This window comes from Astyanax mexicanus, chromosome 4 (genome assembly GCF_023375975.1).
Source record: "Astyanax mexicanus isolate ESR-SI-001 chromosome 4, AstMex3_surface, whole genome shotgun sequence".
Taxonomy (NCBI): Eukaryota; Metazoa; Chordata; class Actinopteri; order Characiformes; family Acestrorhamphidae; genus Astyanax; species Astyanax mexicanus.
The window spans coordinates 17,037,414-17,056,894 of NC_064411.1; the positions used below are offsets into that span (position 1 = coordinate 17,037,414).

General features: G+C 42.8%; 5 protein-coding genes across 7 annotated transcripts in view; 1 reads left to right on the top strand and 4 right to left on the bottom strand.

Annotated features, from left to right (window-relative positions):
• The window catches only part of LOC125801126 (uncharacterized), a 101,347-nt gene extending 96,663 nt beyond the window's left edge, over positions 1 to 4,684 (bottom strand). Inside the window, exon 1 of the mRNA XM_049477260.1 lies at positions 2,262 to 4,684. Within this exon, the coding sequence (XP_049333217.1) occupies positions 2,290 to 4,389 (2,100 nt within the window). The 5' untranslated portion in view covers positions 4,390 to 4,684 and the 3' untranslated portion in view covers positions 2,262 to 2,289. The remainder of the gene's footprint in view (positions 1 to 2,261) is intronic.
• The window catches only part of LOC125801343 (zinc finger protein 239-like), a 210,248-nt gene that overhangs the window by 155,507 nt on the left and 35,260 nt on the right, over positions 1 to 19,481 (bottom strand). The window lies entirely within an intron of this gene.
• The window catches only part of LOC125801449 (zinc finger protein 239-like), a 155,456-nt gene that overhangs the window by 17,005 nt on the left and 118,970 nt on the right, over positions 1 to 19,481 (top strand). The gene's annotated exons all lie outside the window — the stretch shown is intronic.
• LOC125801359 (zinc finger protein 484-like) overlaps positions 1 to 19,481 on the bottom strand; it is a 126,855-nt gene that overhangs the window by 10,556 nt on the left and 96,818 nt on the right. The window lies entirely within an intron of this gene.
• Positions 7,866 to 15,014, bottom strand: LOC125801122 (uncharacterized). Its single transcript, XM_049477252.1, has 2 exons — positions 13,975 to 15,014; positions 7,866 to 11,380 (listed from the first exon to the last, which is right to left on the bottom strand). Exon 2 carries the CDS (start codon positions 11,234 to 11,236, stop codon positions 9,020 to 9,022), a length of 2,217 nt encoding a protein of 738 aa, XP_049333209.1. The 5' UTR covers positions 11,237 to 11,380; positions 13,975 to 15,014; the 3' UTR covers positions 7,866 to 9,019.

The following is a 19,481-nucleotide window of genomic DNA, read 5'->3' on the forward strand; positions in this document are numbered from 1 at the left end:
ATCTACCTTCAATGTGCAGCTCGAAATTTCTATCCGATTAATCGAGCTTGTATTTAATACAAGCTTGCTTTTGGTTGCACTTGAACCCTAAAGGAGAGATTTAAGTAAAACCAAAATAAAAGTAAACATAGTTTTGAACCATCTCTGTGATTTTTTTTTAGCCCATAATCGCCCAACTCTAGTTTGAAAATAGAATTTGCAGTACATGTAGTGTCCAAAGTATTTACCATTTTGCCAGCCACCATCTTGCTGACATCTTCAAGGTTGGTCTTCTTATCTGCTGGAGGATTCCTAACACCAAAGATCAATGCGGTTACCGTCACATCAGTTCTGTTGTTTATCAGCACATCAAAGTCTGACGTTCCCTTTAAACCTGACAGACAAACAAACATATTAGGACAACACATTGATAAACAGGGATACATTCGTATATGACAGAATCACTCACTTTGTTTTTTTTCCACATTCCTAAAGGAGAGCGCAGTCCTGTTCTGTTCAGCCTTTAAGAATCTCTGCCTCTTCGTAGCATCATGATATTCCTCTCGCCCGGTCTGTAGCACCGCAATGAATGAATTCTGTTTGCTGAAAACTTCACTGGTGACACGTGGTGAATAAAGCCGGAAACTGTCTCAGTTTCTTCTTTAGGTCTTTTTGTGGGACTTGCCATCTTTACAGTTAGCAATGCTAAGCGTCCTGGAATAACAACATCTTGTAGTCCTAGAAAATAAGCAGACAGGAGCAAAACTAAAATTGATGCTCTGCATGGCCTTTTAAAACCTGTAATTGAACACTTGTTTAGACCTATCCAACAAAAAATACCATCTCCAGCCGGAACAAGGGCCCAAACAAAAGTTCAAATACATTTACCAAGAAAATTTGCTACTTGGTTAAAAAAGCACTGGGAACATTAGCTAGCTAGATAACATTAGATACTTGGGTTAAAAATGCACTGGCAACATTGGCTATCAAGATAACATTAGCTACTTGGTTAGAAAAGCACTGGGAACATTAGCTAGCTAGATCACATTAGATACTTGGGTTAAAAAAGCACTGCGAACATTGGCTAGTGTTGTAGAAATGAAAATGTGAGGTGGGCTACCCCCACCTCTCGTCCGGGCTACAACTCCCTTACGTGTTCGCTGAATAGAGGAGTCTCAGACAGATGGAGTGAAGTTGAAAGCAAAACAAGTATTTATTACAGAAAAGCTGGAACCAGGAGAACACAGAAACGATCGGTCAATGACCAGTTTCAACAAATGTTCTGAACCTCTAATGATCTGACTCCATGTTTTAAACCCAAAATGACGTGAAGACCTGGTGATAGGGCGTTGCTAAAAATCATCTTATGTCAGCATGCATGGTGTTATGTGTTAGCGCTGAAGATTTCGCTGATGGCTCAAGATTTGCTGGTGTTTTTGGCCTTGGAGAAACAGCACGGCTTTGTTCAGTAATTAGACAGTGTTGCACTTCCCCGTGCGCATGTCCTCCCTCACTTGACAGGTGGAGGTCTTCACGCGCACGGGGAGAAAGGCCGTATTGTTCGTCCAAAAGTCTCTGTATTAAGCGAGGTCATGCAAAATGCACTATCTGCTGATTTTGTAGCTGTTAGTGAGAAAAACATGCAATCACACAATGGGTTTCAGTGAGGTGTCAGTGGCTCGTGATTGTCAGCCATATAATAGGTTCCCATACGTTAGCAAACTCCCTTATGTTATGTATCCTGTCTGTCAGACTCAATGTCACATGCTGGTTAGAAACAATGTTTTACTATATGTGTGGTTAGAGGTTAGTTCTCTATATAAATGTGTAAAAAATATACTGTGAGTGATAAAATGATCAAATATAGTGTTAGTATAAATGTGTGAATAATATGTGAATAATAAAATGATCAAATGTGGTGTAAGTATTGGTTAATGCATATAAAATACAAGGTTTCACACGATGATTAGTAATCATGATTATTAGGTGTTTGTCAATACATTTCAAGGTAAACAAGGTTTCTTCGTAAGATTTCCCACAAATCCCCCTTTCGACGTATCAAAACAGATACGTCGACAAACCGTAATTCCTCCAAATCATGTATTTACATATGTTCAACACTTGAAGACATGTGTATGAACATTTTACTAAAATGTGAGAGCGAAAACCTGTCGAGACAGCCTTCCAACCAATTTTTGACAGGAAAAATTCTCTCACGGCCCCTCTGCCTCCCAGGCGGCGAATGAGACGAACTCTATCAAAGGAGGAAGTGACATCATAACCTTAAAGTCATCCCCAAGACTAATTGGTTTACAGCAGTTCCTCTTGCTCTTCCTCACATTCCAGTATAGGTAACATATATGGCGGTTTATCGTCTTTGCCCTCCATCATTCGTGTTATCGTTCTTTCTATCAGGGATCTAATACATGGGACACAGCAACATCCGCATGTAACTAGAATAGCAGTGAATACAGCAATCGCCGAAGCCATAGATACAACTACCCCCTTCCATTTTCCAAAGGTTTTCTCCAGCCATTGAGTGATCGGATTCTCTACCCCCGTGTTTTCGGCCATTTCTTTAGACAGTGCTTTTAGGGCAATTAGCGCTTTAGTCACTTTTCCGTCTGGTGCCGTGTTATTAGGGATTACGGTACAACATACATCTCCAAACATATGACAGACGCCACCCTGATTAGCGAGTATCATATCTAAGGCAATACGGTTTTGTATGGTCATTAGCGACGTTGCAGACAACTGTTCTGATAAGCCTGTTATTGCTGCTCCGGTAATGTTAGCCAGTCTCATTACTTGGTAATTTACGTAGTTAATTCTATCGACATTCTTGTTAGGTGTGATCCAAACTAAGATGCTTTCCCACCCGGCGGCTATCTGATCCACTAATTTATGCTCGTCTGGTACGCCCCGAGGTACGCCTATTGCGTCTATGTATGTAGGTGTATTTTTGGTCAAGTCGAAATCATAGTCATCTGATCTCCTAGGTCTATCATAGTTCTTGGTAGGTTTGTGTGCGCCGTACATAGTGATTGGCGAGATTAGTCTTACCATAGCGCAGAGGCCTTGACTACGTGTGGGCAGCCTCAACAGTAAGTTTGATCCTCCGCAATAATAATACAGTCCCGCTCTAGCCCATGGGCCTATGGAATTACCGGAATCGCCATTTAATATAGTGCTACACAAATTGGGGTTTATGTTGCCTAAGTGTTTTGGGTTCTTTATCTCGTCCCCTGCAGTGTGGTTAAAACAGGTAAAATTACCTGAATGAGGAATCTGAAATTGTCCCGAGCCGGTGTTGTTAGCTATTACTGGGAAAATGTTTGACAGGGCGGTACAATTAGCGGGGTTGGGCATACGTGTTAACTTGATCATGCACTTAAATCCTATCGGATCTTCTGTTGGAAAAAGTGGCGCTGGACCTAAGAATAACGTGGGTCTAGCCGCTGCACATGCTACGCACCCGTCCATGTTAGCTTCTCTGGCTTGTGCATTTATCCATTTTATCCATAAATTGCTCCCTTCAAACCCTGTACTTAGCTTTACGATCTGTTCGGTTGTCCATGTAGAATAATCCGTTCCCAGTATTGGTCGATCCCTCCCATTATTGTCTACTGCGGTGTTTTCGGCGTCGTTGGTTTCAATGATCGGTTTATCTGTAACTCTAACTTTGATCCATCCCACAGGGTCGTTACCAGTTACGTCCACCCCGACCCCTATGAAAAATGACGAAGATTTTTCCCCATTAGGATCGGATTCCCACTCTAATGCGATGGTTATTAGATTCTTTATTGGATCGTTATCTCTTTGTATGTTAAGTTTATTCCATTTTTCCCGCTCACGAGTAGCCCAGCGTTCGCTTGGATCCCAATAGACATGAGTCGACCTAATTACGTGTTCCCACTTGTTACACGGTCTGGCCATATAAGCTGCTTGGTCGGTGTCATGGTTGCACTTGAGATTATCGTCACGGGACCAACACAAGTACACCGGTTCCCTCTTAGACCCCTGCTTCCCACAAGTAACCAAGTCGCATAAGTTTACTGTCCATGCGGTCGTCTCCCCCCAGTGATAGTCTAATTCTATACCTCCCCAGCGCCTGATGCATTTTGAGTTAGACTGGCTGATGGTTGATCGTTTGGTTCTATTAAGCTGTGCGGGCTGGTCTGTAATTGTTGTGTTTGTCGGACGTACGATTGCCGAAGTGTTTACAACTGTTCCTTCTATCGTTGTTAGTTGCTCTTGGTTGGAGACAATGGCCAGTGTTATTATCATTATACCAATGAGGGCAACGGTTATGATTAACTGGAGCCATATTGGAATAGCCGGAGGAAATGCTAGTGGGTTGTAATGTCTGTACTTTGACCTGTCCCACTCCCTTTTCCCGTACCAAGCCATTTTTAAACCATAAAATGTGTTTTCCCTCTAAGTTTCCCACTATCTATCAAACCTGTTATCTTGTAGCCTTATATGTGTAAGTGTAAAAATTACAAAGTGTATATTTTTTTTTTTTTTTTTTACAATACCGTTTTTTCAAAGTCCAGGCGTCCAAGGCAACCTGTAAAGAAGAATAATGTGTTCCCCCCTTAAGTTAGCAAATCCCAGTCTATAACCCTATATGTGTAAGTGTTAAAATTACAATATGTGTTTTTTTTTTTTTTTTTTTTACAAATTCTTTCTTTTTTTTTTTGTTTAGTCCAAGGTAACCTGTAAAAGAAAAAAGGTTTTATTGTGCTGGATCATCCAGAGCTCAGACAGCTCTCTGTGGTGCCCGCTGTCCTTGCAGTGTTCGAATGGCGCTAGCTGTTCGCTCGGTGCTCCGTATCGAGTTGGTGTTCCAGGTTACACTTGGTGAGGTAGTTGTGCTCTTGTCGCACGTCTCTTACTCACGGCGTGCCCAGATGGCACTTCTTGGGTTGCTTACTTCTGCTTCTGATGCTCCCCGGGTGGGAGTGCTGGTTTGCACTGAGATAAGTGGAACCACGAGTTGCCTTTGCCCTGGAGTCGTACCGCGTGGCTGGTTCTCTCCGTCACCCGGAATGGGCCTGTCCAGCGAGGCTCTGACCACTTTCGCTTAATGGCTCTCAGGTACAACCATGGGGCCACTGCCACCTCTGGAGGTATCTCGTGCACCTCCTCTCCTCCTCTGTTTTTCCGCACCTGTACAGATAAATCTTCACACACTGATTTTAGTTTCAAAAACAGCTCACGATACATATCTGTGGAAATCCCAGGCGAGCCCGCATCAGGACTCAATCTTGTTGTTGGGCCTGGGAATGCTACGCCTCTGACCAGCTCAAATGGGGAGAAGCCTGTGCTTCTATTAATGGAGTTCCGAATGCTGATCAGGGCAATTGGTAGGGCATCTAGCCAATTCATGCCCGTGGTCAGTGTAATCTTAGCTAGTTTGCATTTCAAATTTTGGTTCATCCTCTCCACCTGACCCTGTGATGCAGGATGATATACGCAACCATAGCTATGGCGCAGCCCCAATGACTGCTCCACCCACTGCAGTGTCTTGCTCGTAAAATGGGTACCCCGGTCTGAATGAATTTTTCTAGGAAAACCATTGGCGGGTATCCAAGAATTGATCAGCATCTTGCACACGGATTTGGCATCCTCTTTTATGGTGGGGATTGCCTCCACCCACCCCGAAAATCGGTCTACTACAACCAGAAGATATCTACATCTCCTTACTGTGTCAATCATGTCAGTATAGTCTATCTGAATTTCTACTCCATGGGAATCTGGCAATGGAAACTTACCCGGTGTTACTTTAAGTGCTTTTGCTACATTTTGGGTGTTGCAAATTTGACATTGAGTGATGTGATCTACTACTAATGCCGTCATGTATGGATGCCACCATTGTTTCAGATTCTCCAGTGTTTGTTGTCTGCCAACGTGTGCTACCGTGTGTGCTTCTTCTAAGACTGTTTTTGCTAGTGACATGGGTAATACCGCTTGTCCCTTTCGCGATGTCCACACCTCGGTATCTGGGCTAGCCCCCTTTGCTAACCACGTTGACTTCTCTTCTGGACTTGCTTTGTCCTGCATCTGTCTGAGCTCTTTTCCTGTTGGAATTGGCTCCCATGGTACACTGGAGTCCAACACAAGCATGGTGTTGGGGTCCGTGTATCCTGCTGCACCTTTTGCTGCTCTGTCTGCTGCCTCGTTTCCTCTATTTATCAATGTGTCTCCCTTCTGGTGTCCTCTACACTTCACTATCGCGACCTTGCTTGGTTTATGTATCGCTGCTTCTAAACGCATCAGTTCTGTCTTGTGTTTGACTGGTTTCCCTGCGCTTGTGACATATCCTGCTTGCTTCCAGTGTGGAATGTCTACATGAGCCGCGGACACCACCCACGCTGAGTCGCTTAGTACTGTGACTTCTCTTCCTTCTGCTAACTCTAGCGCTTCAATTACTGCTAATAGTTCTGCTTTCTGTGCTGATGGGTTTTGTTTTACTTCTTTTGCTACGACTGTCTCAAACTCGTACGCTTCCCCCTTTGCTTCCTGAACTACTGCATATCCTGCTTTGACTTCACCTGTGTCTGCTCTGTACCCACACCCATCTGTCCACAAATTCCACGACCCTGGAATGGGTGTGGCCTGTAAATCTGGTCTTACTTTCTCTACCCTTTCTACCTGTTCTTCGCAGTCGTGTGGTGGGCCTTCCGTGATTCCTTCTGCCATGTTTACCCCCTCATGTGTGTAGTTGATGTTTGGTGCAGTCAGTGCTTTGTGGATGCGCCTCTGTCGCAATGGAGTAAGTGTGAACATTTGCGAATTTATGTACGCTACTACTCCGTGTGTGGTCAGTATGTGCAATGGGTATCCTGCTACAACATGCGATGTTTTTTGGACTAATTTGGCCAGTCCTGCTACATGTCTTGTGCACTGTGGTTGTCTCCTCTCTATTAAGGTCCAATGGGACACTTAAGTACATTAGCACTGCTCTGCCTTCCCCCTTTTTCTGAAACAGCACACCGTTAATCAAATTGTCTGTTTCAGAAACATCCATGTAAAAAGGCAGTGAATAGTCAGGTCTTGCGAGGGCAGCTGCAGTAGATAAGGCTTGTTTAACATCTATAAACGCCTGTTCTGTCTCTACAGTCCAAGTCAGTTTACCAGACAAATTTCGCATGCCTAGAGATTTTACCATGTCTCTGAGAGGTTGTGTTCGTCCTACAAAGTCAGGGATGTACTGTCTGCTATAACCCGTCAATCCTAAAAATGCTAACATGTCTTTTACAGTCTCCGGTCTCGTGTGTGACAGTATAGCGGATCGGTGTGTCGCTGTCATGCCAGTGGACCCCTGTGTTACTACACGTCCAAGGAAAGTTACCCTAGATCTGCAACACTGCAATTTTTGTTTTGAAACTTTGTACCCAGAGTTCGCCAAACATTCTAGCACTGCTTTGGTCGCTGCCAGGCAGATTTCTGGTGTTGTTGCACAAATGATTGCATCATCCACGTACTGACTCAAAATGGAGCCCTCTGGCAGTTTGCATGATTCCAAGCTACGTCTCAGGGCCTGATTGAACAGTCCTGGCGATAGCGCTAATCCTTGAGGTAACCTGGTGTATCTGTATTGTGTCCCTCTATGTGTAAATGCGCATATATCTCTGCAGTGCTCCGCCAGAGGCACACAGAAAAATGCGTTTGCCAAGTCAATGCACGTGAACCATTTCATTTCCGGACCCAATTCCGACAAGGCGGTATATGGGTTGGGAACTGAAACAGTGGGTGTAGCTAAAGCTACATTTATTGCTCTTAGATCATGGGCCATTCGATATTGACCTGGTTCCTTTTTAGGAACAGGCAAAATTGGTGTGTTCCATGCTGATTGGCACGGTTCCAAAACTCCGGCCTCCACCAGAGCTTGCACCGTATGGTCTAAAGATGCTGCAGCATCTGGTTTTTGTTTGTATTGGGGAATCCAAATTGGTTCCGTAGATGTCATACTGAATGAGACTGGTGTCTGATCTGTGTATCCTACGTCGTCTGGACCTGTGGACCACAATTTGTCAGGCAGAGATTGTAGCAATGCCTCAGTGAGTGGGTGATCTGAATCCTCACAACCATGGTGTCTTGCTAGCAATTGGTGTTGTAATGTGACTGGTGCAGTCGAATTGCCAGTGATGTGGTATGTCTGTGTTGATTGTGAGAACATGAGACCGGGCAGCTGTGTCGGGGCCCAATCTGTGGCCTCATTAGCTCTTTTAACCATGGGACCCAGCTGCTTGGCTTCATGCTTGGGATGTAGAGCTAGTGAAATGTGTGGTGATGCTGTATTTGACATTTTATACCAAGTGTATTGAGATGGCGTCAGTGTAACTGGTGATGCTACCCCTTCAGGACCCACAAAAATCCCGTTGGTCTCAACCGACCACTCAGTACCCTCCAATTCTGATTGAAATGCGTCTTGGTAAGTCAAATCTCCCCCCACATCATAGAACAAGGTGACGTGGAATGGGTCAGGTGGCGGTGTATAGGGTGCCATAGCATTGATCCAAGGCAACCACTGTCGGAACATGTGTATCAGTGGTGGTGTTGTGTCTGCAAGTTCAGATAATAGTCCCCAGTAAATGTCCACTGTTTCGTCCCGTTCTGGTCTTAGCAAGTACATTCCATCAGTGTACCCCATCACCCCCACTGTCTCTTTGCCATCCAGCCAAGTAAGTGTGATACCGTCGGGCTGGCATAGAATGGTAACTCCCATTTTCATTAGTAAGTCTCTACCACAAATGTTCAAAGGTGCTTGTGGTGCAATCAGAAAAGCATGTGATACCGTCTGTATACCGTTGCTTACTGTTAGTTGGTTTGTTTTTGGCAGTGACGCTGGTGTCCCCGAGAAGCCCCTAACCTGCACAGTTTGTTTGCTAATTAGATGTGCTGGTAATGCTGTGGTGATGGCTGACCAAGTGGCTCCCGTGTCTACCAGAAAAGGGATATTGGTGGCCCCCACAGTCAATGACAGCATGGGTTCTGCCTTTGCCCTGCTGTCCTGTAGCTCCTCTGGGCCCCGTCAGCGTCCACCCCATGGCTCCACGCTGTATTGTCCAGCCGGATGTTGGCGTGGTGCTTGTTGAGAGTTAGGGGCCTGGTGTGGGTGTGGGATTGCTTGCTCAGGTGCAGGTGGTGCCGTGCACTGTGCTGCCCAGTGGCCCATGGCCCCGCATCGTAGGCAAGCCCCTAGTCTGCGCCTATCCCGTCTCCGCCACCCTTCACCACCCCGGCCCCTGCCCCCTGTGTAGGGATGCTGTTGGAAATATGGAGCTGGTCCATATGTGTACGGTGGGGTATGTGTGGGCCCTGACTGAGCAGGTATGTATGTTTGCGTGTTCATGAACGTCTGTGGCTGCTGTGGTGCAGTCACCGGCATCATGGTGTCAGGTGTTTGTTTCACCTTGTTATTATTTATTGTTTTTCTGGCCTCTGCCAGCTGAGTCTTTAGTAGTTCCCTTTCCATTTTAATTGTTTCTTTGTCTGTAGCATCCATTTTAACTTTGTGTTTGTTCATGTGGAACAGAACGGTTCGGACCCATTGGTCATGTGGTTTGTCAGAACCCATATCCGGGTCCTCCTCAATTTTATCCTTTATTAGGTTAGGCAAGCCTTTCAAAATGGCATTTCTGAACCAAACCACCTGTTGCCCCCTCGCAGGATGCACCCCAGTGGTGTTGGTCCAATCCTCAACTGCTTTACCCATATACTCCCCCGGGTTGAGTTTTTCATCCCAGGTGTATGATGGGATTGTAGATGCTGCTCTAGTGGGCCACATCTCTCTCATAACGTCGGTCAGGCGTTGCGAGTGAGCATGGAAAGGGTCATTATTTGGCTGAACATAAGTTTGGGCTTGTCTTTCTACTTCAGCAGCTTCTATAGAAGTGGTTGATCTTTTCAGAATGTTACGGAAGTCCCCAAGTGCCAGAGTGATGCCCCCTGTTAAACTATCCATCTTTCTTAACCAAGCTGCTGCACCACTAGACAGAGGTGGGAGTTGATCAACTAAAGTCTGTGCATCAGTAAGTGATAATGGTACATATTTATGTACACCTGTGGTAGTGGCCACCAGTGGACACATTGTGTCCGGCTCAGGTGCAAGTGTGTATCTCTCAGGTGGGTTTCGTGTTCTGGTGCTTCTCCTTAGAGAGTGTGCTTTGTTAGTGGGCAGTGTTTGTGTGTCCAAAGCCCTGTGGGCTAACTCCAAGTCAGTCTGTTCAGCTATGATTATCTGCTCCATATTATGAATAGTTTTGTTCAAGCTAGCTTCTGCACGAGCCCCTGCTTGTGTTAGTGAACTGTCATGTACACTGTCGTCATCCTCAGTCATGTCACTGTCATGGTCAGATTCGTCATCAGTCGTCACATGTCCTTCAAGAGTAGCTCTAATAAGTACTGTGGGTTTTGAGAGGTGGCGTGTTTTGTCAGACGATGGTTTCACTAGTGTTTGTTTGCGGTGTATGCGCTGCGTATCATGTTTTGCGTTATGTCCGATGGCCAGTGAACCTAGAGAAGAGTGTAAGTCTGATTGACTTGCATTAAGTGTCTCGTGGTGTTTGCGCATATGAAACGGATCCTCTATGTGTGTGTGTGTTTGTTCTTCAGCTGGGCGAGTGTGCTGTGGTGCTGTGCCCCTCCCTCCCTGCTTCTCCACACTCACTACCCCAGAATCTACACTGAACACTGGCAGTAGGATGTCTGCAGGTGGGACGTGTCTCGGATTGTATGGTGGAGGCGGGGCGTATGGCCCCTCCCCCTTGTGTTTTGTATACGCAGTGTCCACTTCCGTCTGTTTCTCAGTGTGTGAGGTGGGTGTCAGCCTGTGCGGATCTCTTGCTTGGACCAAATCGGGCAACATTGCCAGAAATGCGGTTGTAATTGCTCTCAATTCAGCTAAATTCTCCTGTGCCAATTTAAAGCTGTGTTTAGCCTTGGACTTTTTCAGCAAGTTAGCTGTATTTAACTCTGTTTTAGCGAGTTCGGCTCTGTCTTGTAATTCCCTCTTCATCTGATTAATGATGTTTATCATACAAATTTTTTCCCCTGTGTGTTTTTTGGCCCATGTGTCAAATCTCTTGATTACACTTTTCTGCACTACGTCTCGCTGGTCTAAGTCTAAGACCCCCTCTCTCACTCCATTAGCAATAAGTTCAATTTGTTTTTCAATCGTTTTCCATTCCCAGGTGCCCATGCCAAAAATTGCATCAAGTTCCTTAACTAAATTTCTAGTACTAGCCATGTTGTGTGTAAGGTGCTGATCAAGACTGGATCTCACCTGAAACGATATTCGTTCTACTTCACTCTCAAGTGCGTTTCGTTAACACCGCAAGGTTTCCACGCACGAGGCTTTTCGAACCGTCCTGTCCCCTTCTCACAGCGCGAGCTGCACTCAGCGCCCCCCGTTCAGTATGAAACAGAGAAAAAAAGTCAGCGTTAGACGCTGGTATGCTCCAAGTTTCGGCTTAAGTCAAGAAAAGCAGTATCACTTTAAGATAGAATCACAATATATATTTAATAATTACCACCACAAAGCTCCGTTAATAAATCTGCTTTATCCGCTTGTCTTAAGACGAATAAAAAGAAGCTTTGAGAAAGCTCAACCAACAATAAACTATACCATATTTTTAGTCAAAAGCAACATCAGAAATTATCGTTAAAGCCAAGAAAAGCAGTATTACCTCAAGATAAGATCTCAATATATTATATATAATTACCAAAATGCTTCTCCTTTTATGAATCTACTTTAACCGCTTGTGATAAGGTTAATAAAAAATGAGGTGTCAGATAGTTTAGCCAAGAATCAAATATACCATATTTATTCAAGTGCCAAATTAGAAAGCAACGTTAGTGTAGGTAATAGTAAGCCCATAAAAGCCAAACCACAGTTATTGATCAAATAAAGTGTCTGAACTCAGAATGGTGCAACGTTGGTTTCTGAAGCAGCGTTTCAATAAACGAAATATGTCAAACTAATTCACACAATGTATTGTGCAGTGAGCGCACAGCGTAGAATATGCATTATAGCGAAATAATGGTTATAGTTCAAACCATTAAAGTCAATACGTAATATGGTAGCCACAAAAAAGAATAATTAAATCTCGACAAAGAAAGATGGGGACGAATAAAATAGCAGATTAGTTACACATATCATCACGCAGCGAAAGATCAAACAAAGCTATGATATTATCGTATTTTAACAGGATATATAAAGTAATGTAGGAAATAAACTCCCAAAATCACAATAGAAACAGAGTAAATGTAACAGGATATATAAAGTAATTTAGTAACTAAACTTCAAAAAGCGAAATATAATACAAGGTAAATATAACATTAACCAACGCAATTAATTTATATGCAAATGGAATTGCAAAGCCAGTCATACAAGACAGTATTATACTAATAAAAAATTAGGAAAAACGGGTAAGTTTAAAACGTAAAACGATTTTCTCACAACCAGCCGGATAATCAGATGCTATTTATTCAGAATCCGAGTCATTCAGAAAAGTAATAGGAGCAAATGGTGGGTTTAAAACCGATTGGATGTGATTTTCCACCTGCACAGTTTGATATTCGCAGAATACAAACAAACCACCGCCAGGTGCCGCTTGTGCCGTAAAAATCTTTATCATAAACAGTGCAGAGTTATTATGCAGAATACGCGTAGAATGCACTATTTTACTGGTGGGAAATAGCATCAAATTTGCCGTAATCACCGTACGTTGCTGAGCCGTACAAACCGGCACTGTGTAATCTGACACCCCTGTTGGAACAGGAGTTCCGAAAATACCCGAACTTCTAACCTCTGGTTTAAAAATGTCGTGGGCATCTAAGATCCACACCCACTCTTCAATCATTATTTACATCTGCGTTTAAGAGCAAATTCTAAGCGCCACAGCGATCACACACCAGGACCCCTGCGCACACACAATTCCACACACAGTCTAACACATACGCACACACATTTCAGCAGCAGCAGCCCTGCGCACACACATAATTCCACACACAGTCTAACGCATACGCACACACATTTCAGCAGCAGCCGCTCTGACTCACACACACTCTACACGCACACACATTTCAGCAGCAGCCGCTCTGACTCACACACACTCTACACGCACACACTTATGTTGCACTCAGTCTATCTCGCACACACTCTATGCATACGCACACACTTTTTCAGTTTACTGACACACACACCGGTGCACCTTCAAGGTTTATCAAAGAAATACAAAAAGCCTGCTACAGGCCTCGGGAGAACCCTCAACCGGATTAAAAGAACACGTAAAAATAAAAAGAGCCTGCTACAGGCCTCGGGAGAACCCTCAACCGGATTAAAAGAACGTAAAAATAAAAAGGAGCCTGCTACAGGCCTCGGGAGAACCCTCAACCGGATTAAAAGAACGTAAAAATAAAAAGGAGCCTGCTACAGGCCTCGGGAGAACCCTCAACCGGATTAAAAGAACACGTAAAAATAAAAAGAGCCTGCTACAGGCCTCGGGAGAACCCTCAACCGGATTAAAAGAACGTAAAAATAAAAAAAGAGCCTGCTACAGGCCTCGGGAGAACCCTCAACCGGCTTATGTACTCTTCCGAATTAAAAATAGAGAGGTCGGAACATCGACCCGAGCAGGCACAACTTCTGCTCTGTTAAACCGAATTAAAATAGAGATCTGTGTACTCTGGCTTGTTTACGAGCGGATCAATCTCGAGGTGAGCGTTACACCTGGCCTTTAACCGAACTTCTCGTCAGAAGCCGGTGGGATACGCCAGCATCCAATCCGTAAATTCAAAAAGAGCCTGCTACAGGCCTCGGGAGAACCCTCAACCGGATTATACCAGGAATAGGCCCAACTTCTATTCCCATTTAAATAGGTTGTTCTGCTGTCTGCTTCCCTCCTGGACAGCAGCCAGGCCGCCGCTCCACCCAAAATTAGAAATAACCAATATGCAGAATTTGATAAAACCGGCTCTGCTCACCTGTATTAGAAGTTCGGCCGTGGGTGGATCAGCGTCCGGTGCTGCCCTGCTGTCAGACTCGTCGTCAGAAGTCGGGGTCACCAAACTGTTGTAGAAATGAAAATGTGAGGTGGGCTACCCCCACCTCTCGTCCGGGCTACAACTCCCTTACGTGTTCGCTGAATAGAGGAGTCTCAGACAGATGGAGTGAAGTTGAAAGCAAAACAAGTATTTATTACAGAAAAGCTGGAACCAGGAGAACACAGAAACGATCGGTCAATGACCAGTTTCAACAAATGTTCTGAACCTCTAATGATCTGACTCCATGTTTTAAACCCAAAATGACGTGAAGACCTGGTGATAGGGCGTTGCTAAAAATCATCTTATGTCAGCATGCATGGTGTTATGTGTTAGCGCTGAAGATTTCGCTGATGGCTCAAGATTTGCTGGTGTTTTTGGCCTTGGAGAAACAGCACGGCTTTGTTCAGTAATTAGACAGTGTTGCACTTCCCCGTGCGCATGTCCTCCCTCACTTGACAGGTGGAGGTCTTCACGCGCACGGGGAGAAAGGCCGTATTGTTCGTCCAAAAGTCTCTGTATTAAGCGAGGTCATGCAAAATGCACTATCTGCTGATTTTGTAGCTGTTAGTGAGAAAAACATGCAATCACACAATGGGTTTCAGTGAGGTGTCAGTGGCTCGTGATTGTCAGCCATATAATAGGTTCCCATACGTTAGCAAACTCCCTTATGTTATGTATCCTGTCTGTCAGACTCAATGTCACATGCTGGTTAGAAACAATGTTTTACTATATGTGTGGTTAGAGGTTAGTTCTCTATATAAATGTGTAAAAAATATACTGTGAGTGATAAAATGATCAAATATAGTGTTAGTATAAATGTGTGAATAATATGTGAATAATAAAATGATCAAATGTGGTGTAAGTATTGGTTAATGCATATAAAATACAAGGTTTCACACGATGATTAGTAATCATGATTATTAGGTGTTTGTCAATACATTTCAAGGTAAACAAGGTTTCTTCGTAAGATTTCCCACACTAGCTAAATAACATTAGATACTTGGGTTAAAAAAGCACTGGGAACATTGGCTAGCTAAATAACATTAGATACTTGGGTTAAAAAAGCACTGGGAACATTGGCTAGCTAAATAACATTAGATACTTGGGTTAAAAAAGCACTGGGAACATTGGCTAGCTAGATAACATTAGATACTTGGTTAAAAAAGCACTGGGAACATTGGCTAGCTAAATAACATTAGATACTTGGTTAAAAAAGCACTGGGTACATTGGCTAGCTAGATAACATTAGATACTTGGTTTAAAAAGCACTGGGCACATTGGCTAGCTAGATAATGTTAGATACTTGGGTTAAAAAAAGCACTGGGAACATTAGCTAGCTAAATAACATTAGATACTTGGTTAAAAAAGCACTGTGCACATTGGCTAGCTAGATAACGTTAAATACTTGGGTTAAAAAAGCACTGGGAACATTAGCTAGCTAGATAACGTTAGATACTTGGGTTAAAAAAAAACACTGGGAACATTAGCTAGCTAGATAACGTTAGATACTTGGGTTTAAAAAGAACACTGGGAACATTAGCTAGCTAGATAACATTAGCTACTTGGGTTAAAAAGGCACTGGGAACATTGGCTACCTAGATAACATTAGCTACTTGGGTTAAAAAGGCACTGGGAACATTGGCTACCTAGATAACATTAGATACCTGTGTAGGACCCTTAAAAATATCCTGTATATTTGTATTATTTTCTTTGTTTTTCATTGTAAGTGTATACGAACTCCATTTCCCATGTGCCTTTTCTGTTTCGAGGGTTTTTCCTGCTGATTTCCTGTTCAGCTCAGCCAATCATACGAGTGAAAAGCTCGACAGACATTTTTCTATCCAATCCGCGCCGAGTAGGGGCGGGACTAAGAGGGAGAGTGTGAGTGTCTGTGTGTGTGTTGGAGGAGACGGAGAGAGAAAGTGAGGAGAGAAGTTGTGTTTAGACTCTCCGGAGCGCTTTTATTTACTTGTTATCCGCTCTATAACACAGTTACAGTGCTATTGTACTGTATAGTGCTCTAAACCGCAGCGTTCAGTTCAGTTTTACTGCGGAACCTCTGAAGAGGCAGTTCAGCCGGACTGTGGAGTAAAGGCGCTTCTCCGCGGACTGAGAGCTGCTGCTGCTGCTGAGTTTCCTCGCGCCTGTCTGCAGCAGCTCGGCCGGACCTCGCGTGTGAGTTGAACACGGAGGGTGTTCTGATCTTCCCGGCGCTCGTGCACTGCGTCGTCTCCCGCTGTGAGTGCTGGGGACTGCTGCGTTCTGACCGGGAGCACCGGGAACCGGGAGTCTGTTGTCATGGCTACTGAGGACGCCACCTCCGCGAGCTCTGTGTGAACCGTGAGTAACGAATCAACTGACTCGGTTGACTCATTCGATTCACTTTCGCTTTCGCTGACTGAGTGAAGTTATAAGTGCACCAACGTACTGGGCCCCAACAAAATTGGAGGTGTGTTTTCTCAGTTCAGTGTTCCATACTAATTGTTTAAACCAAGGGTTGTTTTATTTTGGTATTTTATTTTACTTTGTTTTTATTAACAAGAGTTTAACCAAATGTGAGGGAAATAAAATGAGATTAACTACTTACATAAATGCATTAAACATTGAATGGGTCAAATTGACCTCAAACATAATAGGCGGATTAAGTGACTCAAGCAACCAGGGGTGTTTGTTTTATTTCCACACAGAACCAGATATAATCTGGCCCAAATAGTCTCAACATCAGTAACTTCTTCCTTTAATGTGTACAAAAATTCTGTCTAAATTGGCTACTATTTTGTAGTAGAATGAGAATGCTTGCTGGACGCATTTGAACAAGTTTTTACCATCCTATTAACAAATAAACTCAAACAAATGCTTTGTATTTTATAATTATTAGTTTTTAAAAATTTTATTTGCATATGAATTTTCAAATGCTTTTACAAGTGTGAAGTACCCTTCTATACAGAAATCAGGATGGTCTATTGTGATGTCAGAGAGTGATTTTACAGGTAGGAGCTGTGAATGACCTCAATTTAAGGAAAGCTTTCAGAATACATAAATAGAAAGACTTTAGACAAGGTGAGCAACAAACAAGATCTGCTGCAGTACGATCTCCTTTTCAAGAACCTGCAGGACATTAAGAAGGTAAATGTAAAAAAATGTAACCACAATATTTTAAATTAAATTTAGATTTTAAAAAAGTGTCTACTGGAATCAATGTCACAATTGGTACTCAAACAACTGCACCCACCTTTCCATAGTAATTAGTAAGTACTATTTGTTGGGGTAGTTTGAGGTGACTAACAGCGAAATACATTTTTCTGATAAACTGGTGCACATTTCTATCTCTTCTATCTCTGAGTGTCACTCTTAACTGTAGCCATCTTACCTAAATTGAAATGTAAGTGCAAACAAGTTGGGGCATCACTTGAAGTTTACCATCAACAGAGAGGACCAAGTCCATCTGGTACAACTTTAGCATTTATTACATAAACAGTGTTAAAAAGGTTGTATCACTTTGGTGTAAATTTCTGAACAGTGTTAACTTGCATGGTAAATTTTGTCTGTAAAAAATGTTTGAATATCCATGGTAACGATCACAAAGTGAAGCATTGATTATTTAATGGAGCAAGTGCTTCTCTTTGGGGTGGTCAAAATGGTACTATTGATCAATTAAGTGAAAGCTCATCTTATTCAGTTCATTTTCAGTCATTAAAGTTTATTATTCAATTTTAAATTAAATATGAACTACGTGGAACGAAAGGAACAAAAAAAATTGCGCAGGTCTTCTGGGAGGCTACCACAGGGAAATCTGGACACTGTATTATGTATTATGTAACTGTAACACTACATCATTAATAATCAGCATCTTACATGCAGATAACTGATGGTGATTATTTAACAGCTCATGAGTGCTCGTTTCCCTCTGCTCCGCTCCTAAACTGCAGCTTAAGCAGTTAGAGTTAAATTTACCTAAAATAAAACAAATATATGTCCTCTCCTAATATAAAACTTTAATCTCAAAGCGAGCTGTTTTATTTTTTAAGAGTGGCCCTAAAACGCTGTGGTACATGCGCAAACGTACTTAAACATTCTGATTGGGGATGTAATCGGGTACAGGTGTTTACAAGGCGGTTGTTCTTCTTTGTATTGGATTATTTAAAGGATTATCCACCTCATCTGATTGGATAGAAATTATATTCAAAATGGCCTCTATCGGTTAAGATAAGATAAGATAAGATATACTTTATTGTCCCGAGAAGGGAAATTTTTCTTGGACTTCACATAGATACATCCTGCTGCACATTAAAAAACATACATTTAAACACATACCCTGGACACTGTGTGTTTTATACATTCCCTCTAACCCAACACAGACTGTATTGCACAACCCTAGACCTTGATTATATTGCACATTCTCTCGAACGCTACCATAAGCTATACTACATATACCCTATACTTTATTATTTAAGAGCTTTATAGAAACTGGCACAAACGAGTTCTTATATCTATTGAGCTGGCATCTTGGCATCCTATACCTTCTACCCGAGGGGAGGAGTTGGTATTCCTGGTAAAGCACATGAGATGGATCCGACACTATTTTCTGAGCTCCTCTGAGCACGGACTGTTCATAGGTAGCCTGGAGCAGGTTATATTCTTTTTCCCTATAACCTTCATAGCGGTCTTGACCACATAAGTGAGCTGAGATTTTAACTTCACTGAAAGATTACCATACCATGACTGTATCCCATAACTGATCACACTTTCTAGAACTGCCTGATAAAACAGTAACATTATTTTCTGACCCAGCCCGTACAGTCTAAGCCTTCGAAGAAAATATAATCTTTGCTGCAACTTGGAACATACATTTTCTACATGAGTTTTCCAGGTAAATGTGTTGTCAATATGGACACCCAGGTATTTGTAAGAGCAAACCTGCTTAACAGGACAGTGATCACCTATAGCTCTAGGATCAAATACCATCTCATCTGTTTTGCTCACATTTACAGTGAGGTTGTTAACGTCACACCACCTGACAAAGTTTCCTATTTCAGAATAGTAATCCGATACACCAGAATTTTTAGATAGTAAGCTTAAAATGGCTGTATCGTCAGAGAATTTTAATACATAGTTGCCTGAATGTCTGCTCACACATTCATTTGTATACAAAGTAAAAAGAATAGGTGATCTCACACAACCTTGGGGGGCGCCTGTACTAGTAAATTTAAGATCTGAAAGAGTGCCATTAACCTTTACATACAGGATACGATTAGTCAAAAAAGAATAGTACCATTTTATAATGAAAGGGTTGATATTAATTTGTTTCATTTTATCCAGTAATAAGTGCGGCAGGAGGCTATTAAAAGCTGAACTAAAATCAATAAAAAGCAGACGTGCATACGATTCTTGTCCTTCTAAATGTTTTAGGGCCAAATGAGTGAGAGTATTAATTGCATCTTGTGTTC

Excerpts from the sequence above, each read along its gene's own strand:
- LOC125801122 (XM_049477252.1), bottom strand. The coding sequence starts at position 11,236 with ATGGCTAGTACTAGAAATTTAGTTAAGGAACTTGATGCAATTTTTGGC.